The sequence below is a fragment of the Netta rufina genome (genome assembly GCF_964035555.1).
Source record: "Netta rufina genome assembly, chromosome: 4".
In the NCBI taxonomy this organism is placed as follows: Eukaryota; Metazoa; Chordata; class Aves; order Anseriformes; family Anatidae; genus Netta; species Netta rufina.
Window position 1 is genome coordinate 16,936,341 of NC_140127.1, and position 20,548 is coordinate 16,956,888.

The window sequence follows — 20,548 nt, forward strand, 5'->3', positions numbered from 1 at the left end:
TTGTGCACGACAGATTGCCACCCTAAATTAACAAACCTTGTGAACTGCAGTTACTTTCTTAGCAGAACGACTGATTTGAATTCAGCTGAAGAAACAAATGAGCCTTTGGCTGAAGCCCAAGAGCCAACTTTACTGTAAATCCCCAGATGTTTCTTGTACAATCTTAATGCTGAAACCGTAATTACCAATTCCAGTACAGGATGCTTACTTGCTCAGCTGCTTCTATTATAAGACTTCTGCTTTCCGTGTGAGTTCTCTTTACCCCAATTCCACTCATAAATTCTAAAATTCTAACACCTATTTTCTAAAGTTATTTCCAGTATTTATTTATCACTGAATTTCTAAAAAAAAAAATCTTACCCTTAGTTTGTCTCATATGTCAATGCACTAGTTTTTGTGTAGTTGGAGATCTTTTCTATAACTTGAGGTATATCCTTGAAACACACCTAGGTACAACCCTATTTTATTTATTTATTTATTGGTTAGGTTTTCTAAAATTCTAAGCTTTTTCAAATAACGCATAGTCTGATCACTGCTGAGTTTTTAAGTTCTACTTTATTATAGAAAGGGAACATACATTTATGGGCTAGGGTACGTATTGCTGCTATAGTTGACTTCTAAAATGTAATACAGGTAACAACATTATGCTTGCTTTTGTAATGAAAAGATATAAAATTGTTTTGCTTTGTCCAATTAGTATCATGAAAATGATCTTCAAGCCAGTAATATTTTCAAGTAATCTTAGTGCTACTTGTTATCTCTTCTGGATGCAGGGCAGTATCAAAACACTGTGCCTCTTCTGAAGTAACCAGCACTTCCATTTTACTTATTTAAATAATACATTCAAAACTGCTTTTGAGCAACAACCTTAAGAAAGATTTCAAAGCATAATGCTTTGAAATTGCTGGTGAAAAGTGGGAGATATATATTTTACATCTAAAAAGAAAAATTATTACTCCATCATTTTTTTTTATTTTTTTTTTGTAAAGATGGATTGAATTAACAACATACTGCTAGTACTGCTATATTTCTTGCACTGACTACCATAAGGAAAATGGGAAAATATAATTTTTGATTTAAAATATTGGTTGCTGCACCTGCAAATATTTTAGTAATTCTTTATTACTTTATTTTAAAAAATGTAGTACTTGTACTTATTTATCTTCCATACTTTATTTTAATTTGATACTCCCTCTTTATAGGTAATGCTGCAGTCACACTGCTTCCTAAAATGTATGGCAGCTTAACAGTTTTTCTGAGAAATTGATTTGGCAGCATTAAAACAAACAAACAAACAAAAAAAAACAAACACAAAAACAACAACAAAAAAACAAGTCATTAAGTCAACAAAAACAACAACAAAAAACCAAGTCATTAAGTCATTGAGGTAAGGATTTCAGAAGTATAGAAGGAGTCTGAAGTTTAAATCACAGTACGAGATGGATGGGAACCTCCCTTAGGGAATAGTAAAAAATAAACAAATATACTCTGGAAGAGCATTCTCAAAGAAGAAAATTTCATTGCTGGTGACAAGTTGTTTCAGAAACAGGAGGTTTATACCATGATCTATTTCTTATAAGAAGAACAGATTATATAGTAAAAACCCAAAAAGCACACTTTGTATCTTGAATAAAGGCTCCAATTCTTAAGACTGACCAGTAATTTTAAAGCATTGTGCATAAATTTATAAGATGTGCCTACTCATATGGGGGGGGGGGGGGGGGAGAAAAAAATGAATGGATGTTGTAGATTTTGAAAGCAGTAAAAAACAACTTGGGTTGCACTGACTAGTGAGAAAACAAAAAGCTCTCTCCAAACAGGAGATAGACAGTATTATAAACACCATCTAAACACCATCCTTGTGATGTCTGCCAGTAGTAATCAGCTATCAGAAGCTGTGGGGGACAAAGCACTTCATTCCTGTAAGAGAGGAACAGTGTCCTAATCAGGGAATGTCAAAGTAGATGTGATGATTATACTGTAACTTGTACTCAGAATTTCACTACAAGTAGTCAAGGTAAGACACGTTCTTATTTTCTCCATCTTAAACTACTGAATGCTCATTAATTTTCTCTATTATCATGTAGTAAGCAGTGTACATCGTATACATCGTATTTCTCAGCTGGAAATGTTCCAGGTCCAGGTCATTAATGAAGAAATTAAACACTGCTGGCCCCAGTATCAATGCCAGGAGTACAGCACAAGTGACTGGCCTCCATTTGAGCTTTGTGCCACTAAGCACAACCTTTCAAGCCCAGCAATTCAGTTTCTAGCCTCCCTTATTTGATGTGTACTTCATCCCTAGAGGATGTGATAGGAGACAGGGTCAAAAGCCTTGTTAAAGGCAATATAATCAACATTAGCTGTTCTCATCCACCACACTCATTGCTGTAGAAAGCTTGTTGTAGGTAGCTGTCAGGTTGGTCAGGTATGATTTCTCCTTCATAACTCCATGCTGACAGCTCCCAACAGTATTAGATGCATAGTTTTATTTCAGAGGGCTTTGTTGTTAACACACCAAGTCTTTGAATGTGAGTTAAGTCTCCTCCTAACTTAAAAAGCACACTGATTACAATGATATCATTGGAAAAAATATTGTCTTTGCCTACCAAAAGAGTACAAATAAGGGCACAGCATGACTTGTAAGAAATTCACTAGTCCCCACACCAGGGCTAACAGATGGCATTATTTTGGGGGAAATAAATTATGTACTTCGTACTTGATGGCTTACAAGGAGGCTTACAAGGATGTTTTTTTTGTTTGTTTGTTTTTTTGTTTTTTTTTTCCCCCCCTAACATCTATCCTCTCCCCCGCCTTTTTTTTTTTTTTTTTTTTTTTAATTTTTATTTTTAAATCATCTGTGCATCCATAGTTCTAGGGTTTCTACAGAGGAGCAGAAAAAGGGCTACCTGAAGTTTATAAAATGGCATGGGAAGGATAAATATTGTTTCCCTCTAGAAACACGCATAAATACCTGCATAAAGAGATAAATATATATTTTTTCTTCTTTTCCAGTCTTTACAAGACATCTGCTTTTTATATTCCTAGTATGGATCATACTGTCTATGGAAATATTAATAGTAATTGTACTTCATTTTAAATATGAATTATTTTTAAACCACCAAGAAGTCATTTCTCAGTTTCAGAAGCCCTACAGAGTTAAAACAGCTCATAGCAAAATCAGTTTGAATGACTGTTAGGATCAGACACAGGATATGATGATCACCAAACTGAAATATCACAGAGTTTCAGTGAAATTTTCCCCAGTGGAACATAGATTCATTCCACCAAGGAAGTACTTTAAAACTGAAGATGCAACTGATACCAAAAACAATAATACCACCAAGAAAAACGAAAAAATAAAAAGCAACAGTTTCTACTTAAGCAACTTTCTACTAAAGCAATGGTTTCTACTTAATTAACTTGCCACTTCTGCCTGAAGAATTGCTCCCGAATCAAATTCAGTTCTTCAAGGTGGCATACAATTTGGTAGATACAGTCACTCTTGACTTTATTCATGAGTTGTAATCAATGAAAATAAAGAGCTCAGGTAATATTAAATCAGATTTTTCAGTATAACAAGCAGACATTCTCCTTCAATGAACAACAAATCACAGTAATAAAAAGAGAAGTCCAGACTGACATGAAAGAATGATGTGTTCAAAAGACAGACTTGCACAATTGGATGACCCCTAGACAGGTTTCAGTGAAGTATAGCAAATCAAGGGCAAAATCATGAATCATGAAGGTCTTACCAGCTGTCAGTGAAGAGTGAGTACAGCCAACTCAATTTCAGAGTGGCAGTCCCTACAGAGACCACCAACAAATATGTGTGACTTGTCCCTTGGCAAAGCTTGTGATTAAAGAAACCCTTATATCTTGTTCATAGCCAATAAACTGACACTGGGTTTTCAGTACATTGAAACTACATCGTGTTGAGAGCCAAAATGAGTTAAGGAGCCCTTTATGCCATAATAATGACTTTATCTTCAGTGACAAGTGAGTGATCCCAAGGGCAATGCTGAAGAGTAGGTATCAAAAAAATAAAAAAGAACAGGGGAGCATTTCAGATTCTATCAGAGATATGTGACATTTAACTGCAGAAACAAGCATTGCACTTCATACTGGTAGCAGATTCTTAGGTATCTTTGTGATTTTTTGATGGTGGTCACCAACATCTCCTAATTGGGGTTTCCCTGATATCTCTATATCTCAGTAGTAGCAGAACTGCAGGACTCAAACTACTTTTACTGCATGGCAACAGAGCCTCTGATAGAGGAGAAAAGAGCAGAAAATAGAAAAGATAGCTAAAAATAAAAAGAAAAAAAAAGCCTTGATTTTTCAGAAGAATATGCTCGGGCACAGGCTGGGGGAACCTGTTCCTCCTCTTGAAACCCCACATTAGCAAATACAAGATCCTTGCAGGACTTCACAACAGATTATGAACATCTTTTCCAGCTTGACAATTTAACCAAACTGAACTTAACACTAGCTAGTCCTCTAGACCAGAAGGCCCACATCTCATGGTGCTTGTCATCAATGTTTAACATCTTTGAAGTTAATTCTGCAGATAATTGCAGATAACTCTGGTGACAGCAAAATCAGAAATATCAGACTCCCATTCAGGAAGGACAAGATGGGTGACTTGGGTAACTATAGCCCAGACAGCTTCACCTCAGTTAAGGGAAAGACTATGGAGAAGATCCCCTGAAAATCACCACAAAGCAGAAAAAGGAAAATAAGGTGTTTGGGAAAAAAATGTGGGCTTACTTATCTGGTTGCCTTGTGTAACAAGATTACTAACTCAATAGACCATTGTCTTTCCTCTGCTTCAGCAAGGCTTTTGATGCGATCTCCTGAAACGCTTCTTCGTAACCACTTTGGAGAGAGAAGCTCAGACTCAAATACAAAGTCCTGTACTGGGGATAGAATAACTTATGTACCTATATAGGCTGGGGACCAAAGTAAAGCAAAGTATCTTGAAGATATAGCAAAAGTATAACAAAGGATCTAGAAAGGATCTTGAAGAGAAGGTGGGGTGGAAGCGCTGGTGGACAAATTAAATACAAACCAGTAGTGGAACACCTGTGGCAATGAAGATTAATGGCATTTTGAGCTACATTAGACACAGCATAGCCAGCAGGTAGAGGGAAGTGATTATTCTCCTCTACATGATTTTTGTGAGAAAGTATCTGGAGCTCCCTTCAGTCTAGGCTTGTACAATCTGGAAAAAAAAAAAAAAAAAAAAAAAAAAAAAGGCTGGAGAACCTCTCCTATGAAGACAGGCTGAGGGACACAGGGCAGTTCAGCCTGGAGAACAGAAGCCTTCTAGCACTTCTAATACCTCCCAAAATTATTAAGATATCACTTTACTTGGGATTTCTATGAACCCAACTGCAGTGAAACAAACAAACAAACAAAAAAGTTAAAAACATATTTCTAATTGAGCTATCAGCACAGTCACTTTCAGTAACTCAGACATATTAACTCATGACTAGTGTAATTACATAGATAAAAAAAGAATGAGAGAGAAGCTAAAAAATGTGTAACTTTAAAGAATCTCAGATAAGTCACGTATGTGTTACGCTTTTGGAAATCAGTACTTTGGAAATCAGTCTACAAACTCCATTGATCGCCTATTCATAATCGCTTTGCTGATTTTCAACTTCGACACACACTACTAAGTTTCAGCTAAGTTTTACAGATGCTGAATATCTTGCTAAATATTCATCTAGGATATGGCATTTCAAAATAAAACCATTACCTCATTAGTCACAGTCACCAGAAATATTTGACCTTTTCTGTATGTATAAATTTAGTTATAGCCTGTTAAGACAATTCAGGACATATACCCAATTTAGGTGCATACAGATACTCTGGAAGAAAATTCATGGTCTCTACAGGTCAACAGCTTAGCTATTAGTGAAAGCCTAAAACCAGCTGCTGAAAGGAGAACTGTTTCTTTTGATAACCAAATATTTTGCTCTTAAACTAACCTGAAACAGATTCAGCATTTCTGTACAGCCAGAAAGAAATGCCATTAGGGTACCCTAAAGTAAAGTTTTGCTTTGAAGTCTCCTTAAAATTTCAACATATCTGTCAAAACATTTGTTTTCCTTAGTTACGAGAAAATCAAATATTTAAAAATATAAGACATATAGGGAATTCTCAGAGTTTTGTGTGTTTGGTTAGTTTATATTCATTCCATGTTTCTCATTTAATAGATTTTTTTCTAATGACTTTTAACTAAATCATTAAATTGTATTCTCTAGGGGTATATGTTGAAAACAAACTCAGGAAATAACTTTTAACCTTGTTAATTATACTGAAAAAAAAAAAAAAAACAAAAAAAAAAACCACCAAACAGTACTCCACTGCCCCTAGTTTGATGGGCAATAAATTACTTGCCTTATTTGTAAGAGAGACTGTTTAACAAAGAGAAAATTTGATTTTCTTCGACATTTAAGTACTGTATATGTGAATGAAAAAGATCAGTGAAGCCAAGAATGCATTCTGAAGAATACACCATGAAGTGCTTTTATTGTTTCTATTCACAAATGTGGTAGCATGGATCCATGAGCAGGATGATAAAGAATACTGAAGAACAGAAATATTGTAGTAATTTAGGTTATTGCATTGTGTGTTATTTAACATCACACATCTAATTAATTATCTTAGAACTTAGTTTGCATTATTTCTTTGCACCAGACCAATGCAAGTGACATATGGAATGGAAAATACAACACTGCCTTAATGTCTGCTTTCAGCCTGGTAATTTGATCAGAAGTCTATAAACAGTAAAATTCAACAATAAAGTACATGTACTCTTGTTCCAGGGTTATAAAGAAGTCACCTCAGGATCAAACGAGCCCTTAACAACTCAGGTTCTGACATGCAGTTAAGTAATTTTTTGAAACTACAGATTTATTTTGGTGAAAACAAGAAATTTTGTGTAGAATATTTCAGTCTTTTTTTTTTTTTTTTTTTTTTTCTTTTTTTCATGACACAACACACACACTCTTGGCGTCCATAGAAAGCACAGTGGTAAAATGTAGCAGAAATGGCTAACCAAAAGGACCAAGATTAGGGAAACAGCATGCTCTGAGCAGTCTTCTGATCTGTATAAACTCTACAGCCAAAGCCTGAATGAATATTCAGTTAACCACAGACCTGAAGTTTTCATTACTACTTCTCAATCAAAAGTTGTATAATGGTGGGAGATAATATCCTAAGTTAGAAATATTATAAATTAGAAGTTTTTATTTATTTATTTATTTATTTTAAGAATTAATGCATATCTGTTTTCCAGTTAACTCCAACTATTTTAGCGTTTATCTTTAATATTCAGGATTTCAATGTGCATTGCATTTACTTGGCAGGGGTTTGGAAGCAGGGGGCTGGAGTGGTGGCCTCTGTGAGCAGAGCCCAGCAGCTGCCCCATGTTGGATCAGAGCCAGCTCCAGCCAGCTCCAAAGGGACCCACTGCTGGCCAGAGCCGAGCCAGTGACTGGTGCTGGTTGGGCCTCCAGAAGAGCAGATTTCAGAAAGGAAAAAAAAAAAAAAAAAAAGCTGCACAACAGCAGCTGGAAGACAGGAGTAAGAACCAGCCCTGCAGACCCCGAGGAGGGAGGGACCCCACGTGGAGCAGAGGCAGAGTGATTGTGAAGGAGCAACGGAGATGAAGTGTCAGGGACCGACCGCAGCCCCCATTCCCCTATGTAACTTGTGAGGAAGAGGTAGAAGAAGGTATATGGGGAAACATGTTTTAATTTGCTTTTAGTTTCTCAGCATTCTAGTCTGCTAGTGAGAAGCAGTAAATTGTATTATTCTCCCTATTCTGAGTCTGTTTTGCCCATGATGATAACAGTTGAGTGATCTCCCTGTACTAATCTCAACCCTTGAGACCTTTTCATCATATTTTCTCCCCCTTTCTTTCCCTTTGAGGAGTGGGAGTGAGAGAGTGGTTGTGGTGGAGTTCCGCTGCCAGGGTTAAACCAGAACACAATGAAACATTCACGAGACAAAAGGCGATTCTTCAACCTATATACAAAGTTCAATACAGCTCTTTTGTTAAATAGGACTTTCAGGTTTGCATTCAACCTTGCATAAACAATCCTATTTCAGGATCCAGGCATACCGCAGACAAAAGCACTCATTTCAACATGTGTAGGCACATGTGAGCTTTACAGTATTATACCTAGCCACCCTTAATATTGAAACTGTGGCAACAAAGAGCTCAGTTCAGCCTAGCTACCCAACAGACTTCTCCAGGTCTCTTATCAGAAGTAGTTCACTATCAGAATCAAAAGTGAACCCTGTGCTATCAGTAAACATGTTTTATCAGCTCCAAATCTAGCTAACTAAAATTTTATCAGCTCCCATATAAGCACAAAAACTCCGCTCATACCTTTTAGTCACAACATAGTGCATCTTCTGCTGCATCCTGCTGATAACATCACTGGTCTTCCCACCTAGCTCTGCGTTGTACCGTATGGTGGGAAAGTGGTAAAGCCCTGACCTGCAGGGCTGAGAGCCCTGCACAAACCTCCCGGGAGAGTCTCATTCAACAAACCATGCAGAGGAAATACACCTGTTCCACAAAAAAACTTACTAAACACACTACAGCTTGTTTCAGGATTTAATTGAGTGATGTCACTTCATTGTCTCCATTCTTTTAAAGGGGAATAAGTAAATTTACTTAAAGAGCAAATTCTCCTTTCAGAAAATAAATAAAATATGCATGTAAAAGACAGCAAACATAGAGTTTTAAATGTGTTTTGGATTGCATGGTACATTTTAATTCCTGTATGCATCAAACTTCAATCATAAGTACTTCTATGGAAAGAGGGGGAAGAGAGGAAGCACTCCCCACCCTCGTTATCACACCCAAAGCAAGTACTAACAGCTGGTGTGCTCTTCAGAGCCCACTGTCTGTATTGACCAGGTCTCTACTGACTATAATGAGAGCTCAGAAATGTGGCTCACACTTAGATTTCTACAGCACCAAGTTCAATTCTGTAAGTGACAAAAGAGCTAATGTCACATGCAGATGCCATATACCTGGGGACACTCCATGCAGAGTTGCTGCAAACCCCTGCCTTAAAGCTTAACAGAGCTCCAGGGTTGTTTTCATCACTCCCTCATGCCATTCACATTAACATACACCACAAGCTAAACTTTAGCACAATAATTACTGAACAAGCTTGCAAAGGGCTGGGATGTGCATCTGGTTCACGAGTACTGCGAGATGAGAACTAAGTACACATACATACTACTTTTTTAGCTAGATAATGAGTGCTTTAATGGTACTAGATAGGTATCAGTAGATCTGCAAAACCAATAATGTTTTAGGTAAAATATTTTGTCTAGCTAATGATCTACTCTGTTGGTTTGAGGGCACTTAAAATCTGTTTTCATGAGCCTCACAGGACTAAAGCGACCTTGTGTTAGGCTACTGTTACACTTTGGGTTCTGCTCCTTGATAGTACTTAAATTTGCATGCATTTTTTCCTTAGATTTTTTTTTTTTTTTGGAGTTCTGAGTGAAGTTGGGACCCTACTTGAATCCACATGAAACAGAAATTTTCACCTTTATTTCTTAAGAAACAATGTTCTACAATATGAAGCCCTGTGCAAGCAAACATCGCAAATCATAACTCTCACGTACTGGACATGGAACAATAATAGACACCATCCACTTGTAGAAAGGAACTAGGAAAAAAGCACAAACCATGAATAATGTTCTGCAATCTCTAGGAAAAAGGTATGTTTCCCTGAAGAGTGCAGGTACAGGTTATACAGCCTGGGAATTTTACAAAGATTTCACAAGGTCTACAGATTGGAATATTCGTACTAAACAAGCTCATGCTTTAGGCCTGCTTTTAAAAGGATTTGTTGTACTCAGTATGAAGGTCTAACAGCAACCTTAAAGTATTTTATTTATTTAGAAATAGATAAAACACAAAATATTCTAGTTGATTTAATCAATTCTTTAGCTTCAAAACTATAAAGGAAATATTAGAAGTTTATAGAAATTACTTTAGACGTACTAGTGCCTTTTCATGGCAAAGTGGTCTAGGAAAAAATAATAAAGCTAAAGTTCCCCATTGTAGATGCCTTTCCTTTTTCAGGAGGCAGAATCTGGTCTTATTGATTGACTTGGCAGAAGTGTTTGCTACTTAAAAAGTCATTTATGCACTTATGCATTGACTGTTTTGTTAGTTGTAGGGTTTTTAATAGTAGATGTGTTTTTGCAGCATTCTAGTCAATATCAAAGGTATGGTATTTGCATTTATTTAGAAATAAATGTATTATTGACTGTTTTTTTTTTTTTGTTTGTTTTTTTTTTTTAATATAGATTTACCTTAGCTAGTAATGCATATTTTTAGCTACTACTGTAAAATAAACATTATACACAAGATTTTCTATCAAATTGGATGTATGGTGAGTTGAAAAGTCAAAGAACGTATGTTGAAGAAGTGATCAAAATTCAATATCATTGGGGAATACATTGTTAATTAAATATTAAAGATTTTTTCATTATGTAGAACAATATTGCTGCTCTGTTAAATATTGAAAGGTAGTAGTTTTACAGGGAAAAAAAAAAAAGGACCAAGAGACTTGCCATTCATCTCACACATCTATTAACATGAGAATGAACTAATTAAGAGAGATGGGAAACTGTCATGATCTCATTTATGAACATACTTGAGACATTTCTCATACGCACAGAAGATAGATATCAACAGATTCTAAAGGAAGAATTTTCCATAAAGGCACTTAGGGTAAATATGTTTTCATTCTTGTCAACTTTTGCTCCATGCATCTTAAAGTTCTTTGCACCTGGTTGACTGAAAACCATTGTAACATTCCTCTCTGATCATAGATTAATATTTGTATGGTAAAAAGAAGAGATTTTGATTATTTCAAAATTACTTTTAATGCACTGGAGATATTATATATACAGCACAAATGAGTCCAAACTACTCAGTCAAAATGAACTACACTGAATTTCTGAATGCATAATATTTTGATTCTCTTTTTTCCTCTGTAATACCCTGGTGCTAACTGATAAAACAATTGCATTTAAACAGTATTAAAAATGGTTTGCTTTGAAAAATGATATGATAGAGATGTTATACAGCTTAACAAGATTGCTTGTACTTAACTAGGGAGGGAGGGAAAATCACCCTAGCTAATCCTTCATTATTTCACTATATTTTGCACACACAAGCAATCTTGTATTTCTCGACTTCACATCAGATGAGGAGGCAAATGCTCCATTCACAATGCCATAGTCATTTCAGGTATAACATATACAGACTTTAAGTCTCATTTCTTAAGGATAAGGTATTTCTTTTATTCAGACAGGCAAGGTTTCAGGGGAAAAAATGGTTTTGACATGAAGGAAGTTTTCACTGTTAAGGTATTCTCAAAGCAGACATCTACTGATCACTAATTTAGGAGGTGTAAGAATGAAACTGTAGTTTGCGGCTGAAGAGACTCATTTGTATTAGTTATAAATTAAGGGGAGAAAAAAAGAAAAAAAAACACCTACCTTTCGGGAATTGATTTCTTTCACGTATAGTGGAAGTAGAAATTCAGATATTCCTTCAAGTCGTATTCCTTTTTTAGTGACTCTCAAATTTCCCATTCCATCCTACAATCAATAATATATATACATTTCACTTTATGAAATAACCTTATCCAGAACAAGGTAAAAGGAATACAGTATCTGACCTACTATAAAGTAATGAGTGCTAGAATAGAAATGGTGAATTGAAAGGGAACTCCCACAAAATACAGAAGAGTAAACGTGTACAGCCATATGATAACAGGAAGGACTACCAGATTTACAGAAATGGAAAAAACAATAATGAAAGGTCTAAGTTTTATTTTATCATCAACCAATGACCCAAAAGCACATTTTTCATGAAAATAAATTCTTTTTCATGGTTAGTAGCCAAAGCATAGCAAGGCTTGTGATGCTGGCAAACTGAAATATGACTGAAGACACCTAGAGAGTCCAGGCAACCAGTTTTGAGTAAAATGGAGACAGATACAATTATACACAAAAGTCTAGTCCAATATAAGATTACCCTGTTATTATTATGTTTTTGAATCTCTGAAGATTTACCTTACAAAAATACTCTGAACTCTCTCTCTATGATGTATTTATTTTGCTTTTCTGAAACACTACCATCCTGTGTCTAAGAATGGAATTTCAGTGGGCCTATGAAAAAGTTCACATGAAGTCAGTTTCTGCTAAAGTTTTCACTGAACCCAGCCCTCCTGTTCATTTTGACAGGAGCAAGACAAAATACAGACAAAACTTCTCCTAGAACTGTGGTATTTAACTGTGCAACCTAGTGGTGAACTGCACACAATATTCCTTGGCTGGACCTTCTGCAAGGGTACAAAAGTGACCTTTATTGTGGAGGTGAAGCTAGATTTTGAATTACATCTTCTAAGCCAAGCAACTGATTATTTTAAAGACTGAATGTAATATTTTCTAAAGCAATTGATTATGTGTAGTGTAATATTAGAAAAACACGATGTCGTTTCTATACTTGGAAAAAACATACAGAGGAAAATATCCTGTAGGAAGAAAGACAAAGGTTTCCTTTTATTAGTAGCTCCTCATGTTTACTAAAAGTGTGTTGATGGTGAAAAGAACTTCAAAATGCTCTTTGTTTTGATCTAGATGGAAATTTAAAAAGGGCCACTGCAAAAGGCTGGATGAAACAAGGCAACTAAATGATCCAATGCTTACTAAGATATATACATATAAGAACAGCATATTCTTACTGGACAAACACTGAAACTTGATTGATACTTAGGGACAGGATCACTTTGCACACTGAGAGATTCAAAACTTATTATCCCTAGAGGTCTATTACTATATTTATGACAGAAGATGTGCAGCCAGTGGAATTCAACTTGATCTACTTAAGTGCAAAATTAGCAAAAGTAACCTAATTGCTGATTAAATGCTTAGAAGCAATTACTAGCTCTATTGCAGCAGAACAGTGAGAACTTGCATTTCTCACTGCTGGCTGAATTGCGAAACTAGTAACCTCCACCTGCTGGGCAGTCCTGCACAGATGGATGGCAGTGTCACCAGCTGCTATAGCTGGAGCTGGAAGAGGGCACTGAATTAAACACATTTATACTTTTCAAAGATACTGTAGCCACTGTAGCTATTCCCTGTCTAAAGCAAATAATGATGCCAACATGGCTGGTATTTGATTGATACCACAGTATCTGAAGTAGAACTCTGATAATGTTAGCACTTTAAGAGAAGAAATAATTTGCATTTTACACAATGCAATTTAGCTGATATAATTTCCCAAACACAATGAAGACAGAGTGTGAGACTGCTTTGCAAGCTATGACAGATCTGTAAAGAACATACTTTCGGAAATCATGCATTCACATGTCAGTTATGAAAGCATGAGCCTAGCTGTCTGACTACACAGCCAGAAACTACCAGAGTAAATAAAATAAATACATACATAAAAATATAAATAATAACTATAAATAATATAAAAATAATATAAAAATAAATATAGAAAATAAATAAATAAATAAATAAATACAACTTTCCAAAGTAAACAAAATATGGAATAACAAAAGCTACTGCTAAGGCTACAGAATGTACTTGTTAAACTGTTGTGGCACCAAGAGAAATTTAGCAGACGTTTAGCAGAAAAATTTAAATTTAGCAGAAATTTAGCTCCAAGAGTTCATATAATCTTTAGCAAAGCTTATAATTGATTATATTAAGCCAAGAACTGCTTTACTTTTACTGGCAAAAATGCTATTTGCATCAAACTGACAACTGAATTATCAAATAATACTCCTTAAAGAAATGATAGTTAAAAAAAAAGATGCTTTTTTGACTTAAAAAAATAAAATAAAAGATCTCTATAAAAATGGTTTTATATAGAAAGCTTACAAATACCTGAGTTTTTTATAACAGAGTGGGATATGAAACAGTGGTGGCTATTTTTGAGAAGAAAGTAAGGTAAAGATATCATACATTGCTTTTCCATGCGCAATCCGCACTAATGCCCATTAATTCTAAATTTCAACAATCCCAGTTTTTTTTATATGTGCTATAGGAATAGCATACAAAATCATAATAGGATAAAGTAACCTGAGAAAAGACAACAATCATGTTGCATATTTGGCAGCGAATATATATTTAAAATGAAATAGATACCGATTTATTGATGCAGATATAAACACATTTTATAACTGAAAAGGCAAATCCAATATGTTGCTACATCTGGTTATGCGGAACGTCTGTAACTGCCAGGCACAAAATGCTACTACTAAAGATCAGAGAATTCAATATTCCTGGCCTGGAGAGAACAAGAAGGAGAGTGTGATACTGCAGTTCAGGAATTAAAACTCTCATTGAGTCAAGAACAGAGTTCTGATAGACTCTCCAGTAATTTATCATGCATCTCAAATGAAACAGATAGTCAGTAGGCACCAAAGGACTCTTATAACGTAGAGATCTTTTAAATCCAGATTCTGTCTCCAAAAGCTCACAGTCTGAAGAGGGAAGCACTGCACAAAACATGCAGTAAGGGTAAAACAATATTTAAACAAAGTAAAAGTATTTAAACAAAGTACTTAAACCCGAAGTACTAACAAATTAATACACGTTCAATGATTGCAGGCATTTTTGCAGAGGCTAAACTTGAGAAGGAATCTGGATGTTATGGTTGCAGTGCTATGAAATAGCACAGATGAAACATTAAGTGTATGAATGTGCTATGCAAATGGGGGAAGAAAAAAAAAAAAAGATGGTGAGAGATTATAAGAAAGGTGGCTGAAACAATGAAACCAGTGAGATATTGAAACAGAGAAAAAGAAAACTGGATTTGCTGTTATGGTACAAAAAGCAGATAATGTGGAGGGTCAGAGAGCATGATGGGGATAACTGGGAAGATAAAGACACTAGCAGACACGTTGTGGATAAAATGGAAGAGATACATGAAAGGTTAGGAGGAAGATGACAAAATTATTGGTATTGTGTTCACACACACACAAAAGGCTGTATTCCATAAACAGAGCTGGAGCACAATTCCAGCTGGAGGAAAATGGTGTTTGGGCATGGATGTATAAAGAAAAAAAATGTAGTCAGCTACATTCCTGTAAATAAACAAACAAACAGATAAATGGTAGAGGCATCAGCAGTGAAAACAGAGGGGGGTTTTCCTGGTTTGCAAGGAAAGGTAACTGTGAATATCAGTAACTGTAAGCTGATAGCAAGATATCCAGGAAAAAGCACTGGAATGGCAAAAATCTGGATTGATGGAAATATCTGCCTTCATCCATCTGCTGAAAATAATAACCAAGACTGTGTAAATGACAGCCAGCAGTAGATATCATCGGGGAAGAGTTGAGGAAGAAATATATAGTACAGTGCAACAATGTTTGAGGGATACATGTTGACTGAGGAAAAAAACCTATACAATCTGTGGGAAGGCAGTACTGACAATGAGATTTTAACTGGAAAAGCTGTTAAAAAGGAATAAAAGTCAGACTACTATGCAACCTAAGTGGAAATAGAATATTCTGGATAGTACCCTTATTGTTTTTAAACATGTAAAGCACAGCCTGGATTCTTCAGTTATGAAAGTAAACTTGAAATGAAAATAAAAGTCTATGCGTGCTTATATGAACAGAAAACATACCTCTCTAGATCAGCTAATAGGATCAAATGCATCTCACTTGCTCAAAAGTTGATTTTGTTTTCTGGCCTGGATAGCTATGTCACTTTTCTTTTGTACATTGATGTGTCCTTCGATATCATATGAGAAAGACAGAATTTCACATGGTCTGTCCTCACATCATATTTCAGATTAAGGTACAATCTTCTTACTTTTTTATTTATTTATTTATTTATTTATTTATTTATTTATTTTAACAATACATTATGAACTGTTTGTTCTTAAACAATACAGAGAAATATAGGATCTAACACTGCCATTTTTCTCTCCCCCCATGCATCCAACATTTCAACTATTTAAGATTTTCAGCCCTGTTGAAAATCAAGTAGAATTTAATAGTTTTGATAGAAACTATGTGGTGAGAAGGATGGGAAGTTTAGACCAATCAGTATAAAAGACAAACAAACAAAAAGCAAAGCAGAAAGCCAACATCGCTAAAGCTTTTGGACATGAAACTTTCTTTTCTTTACTTGGAAGCATACTCTGTTTTATTATTTTCTTTAATGTTTTGTTACGTCAACGTGCCAGAATGAGTCTACCAAGATTTTTATGCCATCTAAACTATTTTCCAAAATAGGTAAAGTATTAAAAAGCCACAAATCACCCAAAATCTTTTAATCATCTAAGGCTGACATGGAACATCATCTAATTTTGCAGCCCTTTCTGCTTTGAAACTCCTAACCCTTTTATCTTCACTTGCAGCTGAAGTGAAGTAATACAGCTGAAGTGAAAAGTAACACGAAGGGTCTGGTGTTTTGTTGTGTTCCCACACACTGCTGCAAACCCATGAAGACAGCAGTGAAATGAAACAATTTTCTCAATGACTCTGGTAGCCAGCACAGATCCGTCACTAAAATGAAAATTCTATGATTGAGTTAATCTGTAGTCAGACTAACATAAAGCCATTTCCATCCCAATTCAAACTCATAGCATCAATCTTTAACAAGTCAGAAAATGCTGTGCACTCCTTAAAATTCCATACATCATGTAGATAAAATAGAAGCATAAAATAGGGTCAGGGAATGGCATTTTTGTTTGTTTGTTTTCCCACCGTAATCACTGGCAAAATTAGCAAGTAAGAGCTAGAAAGGTTCCAGGTCTATGGAGATTTGGTTACAGAACACCAGAAACTAGGTAAAGGTAGGTAAATAGGAACATAAAACAGATGCAGAAGGTCTGTCTTTCTTCCAGAGATAAACACTGAGATGTGGTAAATCCAGAAGCATTATTTCCTCTGCTTGTCATCTTTTCTCTCTTCCTTTCTACATATGAAGTTTTCAAGTAATAAATATACTATAAATCATTTTAAACTAATTTCCAATCTGGAAAACATATTTAAACTGTACTGATCCCAGTGAGATGAGTAGTTCATTACTTGGCTAAAATACATAGTTTAAGCACTGTAGAAAAAAATAAAAACAAAAATAATAAAGCAATTGAATTATGTCAGCAAATGTAGAAATAATAGAAGATGGACCCAAGAGCAAGGTGGAAGAAACCCCCACCACCAACACCATACTGCTTCTGCTGAAGAATGATAATGACTCATTATTATACACAGGGAAGGGTGAACCAAACACCAGCATAAAGACTGGATAGCAGAAGTGGGTGTCAGTTTTAATTGTATCATTACTGTGAACAAGCTTTAATAATTGCATGTTTTGGGTATTACTCTAGCTGGACTAATACTATTTTGACAAGACTGCTAATGGTTTAATTAGACTAATAATAAATTATTGGATGTGTGTGTATGCATGTGTTTATTTAGTCTACATAAATTGCACAGTTATTCAGCCTCCTTCCGTGTCTTTGAGGCTTGGTTGTAATTTCAACACCATGTCCTGAAGAAGCTAATTTAGTCGTACTGAAAATGTAATCACATATTATCTCCCCCCCCCCCTATTTTTTTTCCTCTCAACTAAGTGGTTGCTTGACTTCAGAAAGAGCAATGAAAAGTTACAGATTGTCTAGCATGCTGACATTGAAGGACAATAAACAAATGCGCTATTTGTACAATAGAGGTCATCTTTGTTGACAAATATTTACTTTTATGAAACAATTCTAAATCTGTACACTGCTAAAGTTTGTTTGTATGCATGAGGCTTACAATTAAAATTTTAGACCAGAGGCTCTTCCATTTCTCTAGGAGTCTCTGCAAAGGATTTTTAGCACTTTTACATTCCAGACCTTACACTGAGCTAATGTTAGACTGATGGTAAACTAATGATAACTTGAGAATTAAAAATACTATTTATGGTTTGGGTGGAAATGTGTTACAGTTCAGTCACATACACAAAATAGGTTGCATATTGATGGGATCTCATGGTTTTCTTATTTTTGCACTTGCCTTTCACTGTCTGACACGAGCAAACTTTCAACATTTGAGCCACTAAACTCCATGTGCTCTTGCTCATTTAAACCTAAAAATACTTCAGAACTGTTTCAAAAGAGGGTGGCTAATCAGAAGAAAAGAAGACATTCAAGACAACTGAACTAGAGAATGAGCCAGTTCCTCTACATCCATATATTTTGATTTACATGTATAACTAAAGAATAATGTTTCTCGCAAAGATTGTATTTTTTTTTTTTAATCATTTCAATCTTGTTTTCTATGAAACAAAGCTATGACAAAATATTCACCCATCCCTAGTACAAGTTTAGTTCATTTCACTTCCACTTACACAGCTTCCTAATAATTCTGGACCGTGCATCACAGTACTGGAAGAACTGGGGCAGCAAAGAAAGAAATGAAGGACCTTTTCAGCAGCATTTATTCCCATTCAGAACTTTATAAATCATGTACTGAATTAAGTAGTGGACTTATTTGAAAGGTTTTGCAAAAGGCTATTATTGTCTTGCACTACTGAAAATTCAGCTATAGCTTAACTGCTCCTGACATAATGGCTTAGGTTTTCTTTTTTTTTTCTTTTCCTTAAAGACAGATTGTATACCTTCTTTAGGTATTTTAGGTATATTTTTAGGTATATATATATACATATATATATATATATTTATACATATATTTATTTTTTATATATATTTTTAGGTATATTGTACTTTCTAAGCTATCTTTACATTTCAAAATATTTTCTTAACCCATAACCTGAGCCTCCAATGCTGTAATGCAACCACTTTACTTCTATTTAACCCTCCAGATTATTGCTTAGACTAAATAATCAAGGTCCATTGCAGCTCCTTGTATGGCCTTTTCAGCCATAATGCCTCCTGTTGGTCTGTCTGCCTTTAGTTCATCCATGTCTTAGAATGAAACAACCAGAATAAAACAACCAGAACAACCACAACATATGAACATAGGAAATTACTGTAGCTAAGCAGAGAAGCATTACCTCACATATTTATTCCAGCATACCTGCTTTTTTTGCACTATTGTTCTATTATTGATTTATGATGTGCTTGGAATCAGATACCTTCTATCAGAACAAATGAATTGGAAGATTGTATTCCACAAACCTGCTGGAAAATAACTCCTTTTTGTACTCAGAGTATTTACTCTGTATCTCATAAGGCCAACTTGTTTTTTCTCCTTACCTTGACTCAACTAGAAACAATAAATGTAGATACCACATTAATCTAATGATTGCCTTCTTCTCAGCTGGCAATCTAGCTTGCATAAATAATGACAATTTTATTGGAAAATAAAGAAATAATTCCACAAGTCCATACCATTAATACCATGACATTTTGTCTTAACAGAACTTTCAGTTTTACCAGAAAATCCATGTGGCTTCAGCATAAGAGACTGAGTACTATTTTAAGTTAAACCTTTCAAGTTAGTATTCTTGTCCGTAGATCTTAGTCCTAGATTTAAAATATTCTCTGATTCAGATCATAGAACCCAAAGAAATCCATCTGTTGAGAATAGCTAGGCAAGCCACCTAAGAAATTTTAAGATACAATTTAACAATGTTAAGAGGATGCATTCATCTCAGCATTACTTAAAGTATCAGCTAGGTGAAATGATCAAAAAGGTCCTTTCTTACCCTATGTTATCTTAGATAATTTTATTGTACTGTTACTCTGTATTCTTTTTCTTCAGAAACTACTTATGCATGAGCCTAAATTACAATAAGCTAATGAGCAAACACAGCTAAGGTATCAAAGTGCCTATAGTCCAGCACATCCTTCAGTAATTCTCTGGACTGGCACTTATGTTCACCAAGTATGCTTTTCTTGTTGGAAAAAAAAAAAAAAAAGTAAAAAAAAATCAGTAAGTAGTAGCTATTATACTGCTTATTCACTCACAATACAGAAAAAAAACAATCAGAATTAATCAATTTTCAAGTCAGGATAAACAATCTTTTACTATCGTTGCAGAATTTATTTTCAAGTAAGAAAAAAAAATGTTGCATAAATTCGACAGTTTCAGAATTTTACTTTTCAAGAAATATAGCTATCTAACATTACAGTCTTCATAGTGTCTAGGTTTATAAACAATACTTTGTATTCCAATACAAATACTGCATATTTTCCAAAACAGCCACCACACATCTTTCAACACGCAACACCTTGCTCTACTGATACGCTCAATAAAATAAATGAGACTAAGAGCAAAGTAGCTTGCTGCAGAGATCCATCTCTTGCTATCAGGGCAAAGGAAATGAAAGTGCAGTAAATACCACAAAGTTGCTTGAAAATAACTTTCCTTTTATCTAACCACCTGCTCATGAAAACACTCGTAATTGATAGCTTCAAGTTCTTCTCTTTAATACAAAAGGATTAAAAATCATAACTATCTTACAATTTATTTTTTTTTGAAGCGTATTATAACCTATAACCACAACT

The 20,548-nt window shown here is 35.0% G+C and overlaps 1 protein-coding gene across 3 annotated transcripts in view; it reads right to left on the minus strand.

The window, feature by feature from the left end:
• Positions 1-20,548, minus strand: part of SGCZ (sarcoglycan zeta) — a gene marked incomplete at both ends in the record, with an annotated part of 451,496 nt that overhangs the window by 110,333 nt on the left and 320,615 nt on the right. For 2 of the 3 annotated variants that reach the window (XM_084286196.1, XM_084286194.1), the window contains one exon: positions 11,557-11,658. The exons of the other annotated variant lie outside the window; for it this stretch is intronic. In XM_084286196.1, coding sequence (XP_084142322.1) covers positions 11,557-11,658 — 102 coding nt within the window. The remainder of the gene's footprint in view (positions 1-11,556; positions 11,659-20,548) is intronic. 3 annotated transcript variants of the gene reach the window in all.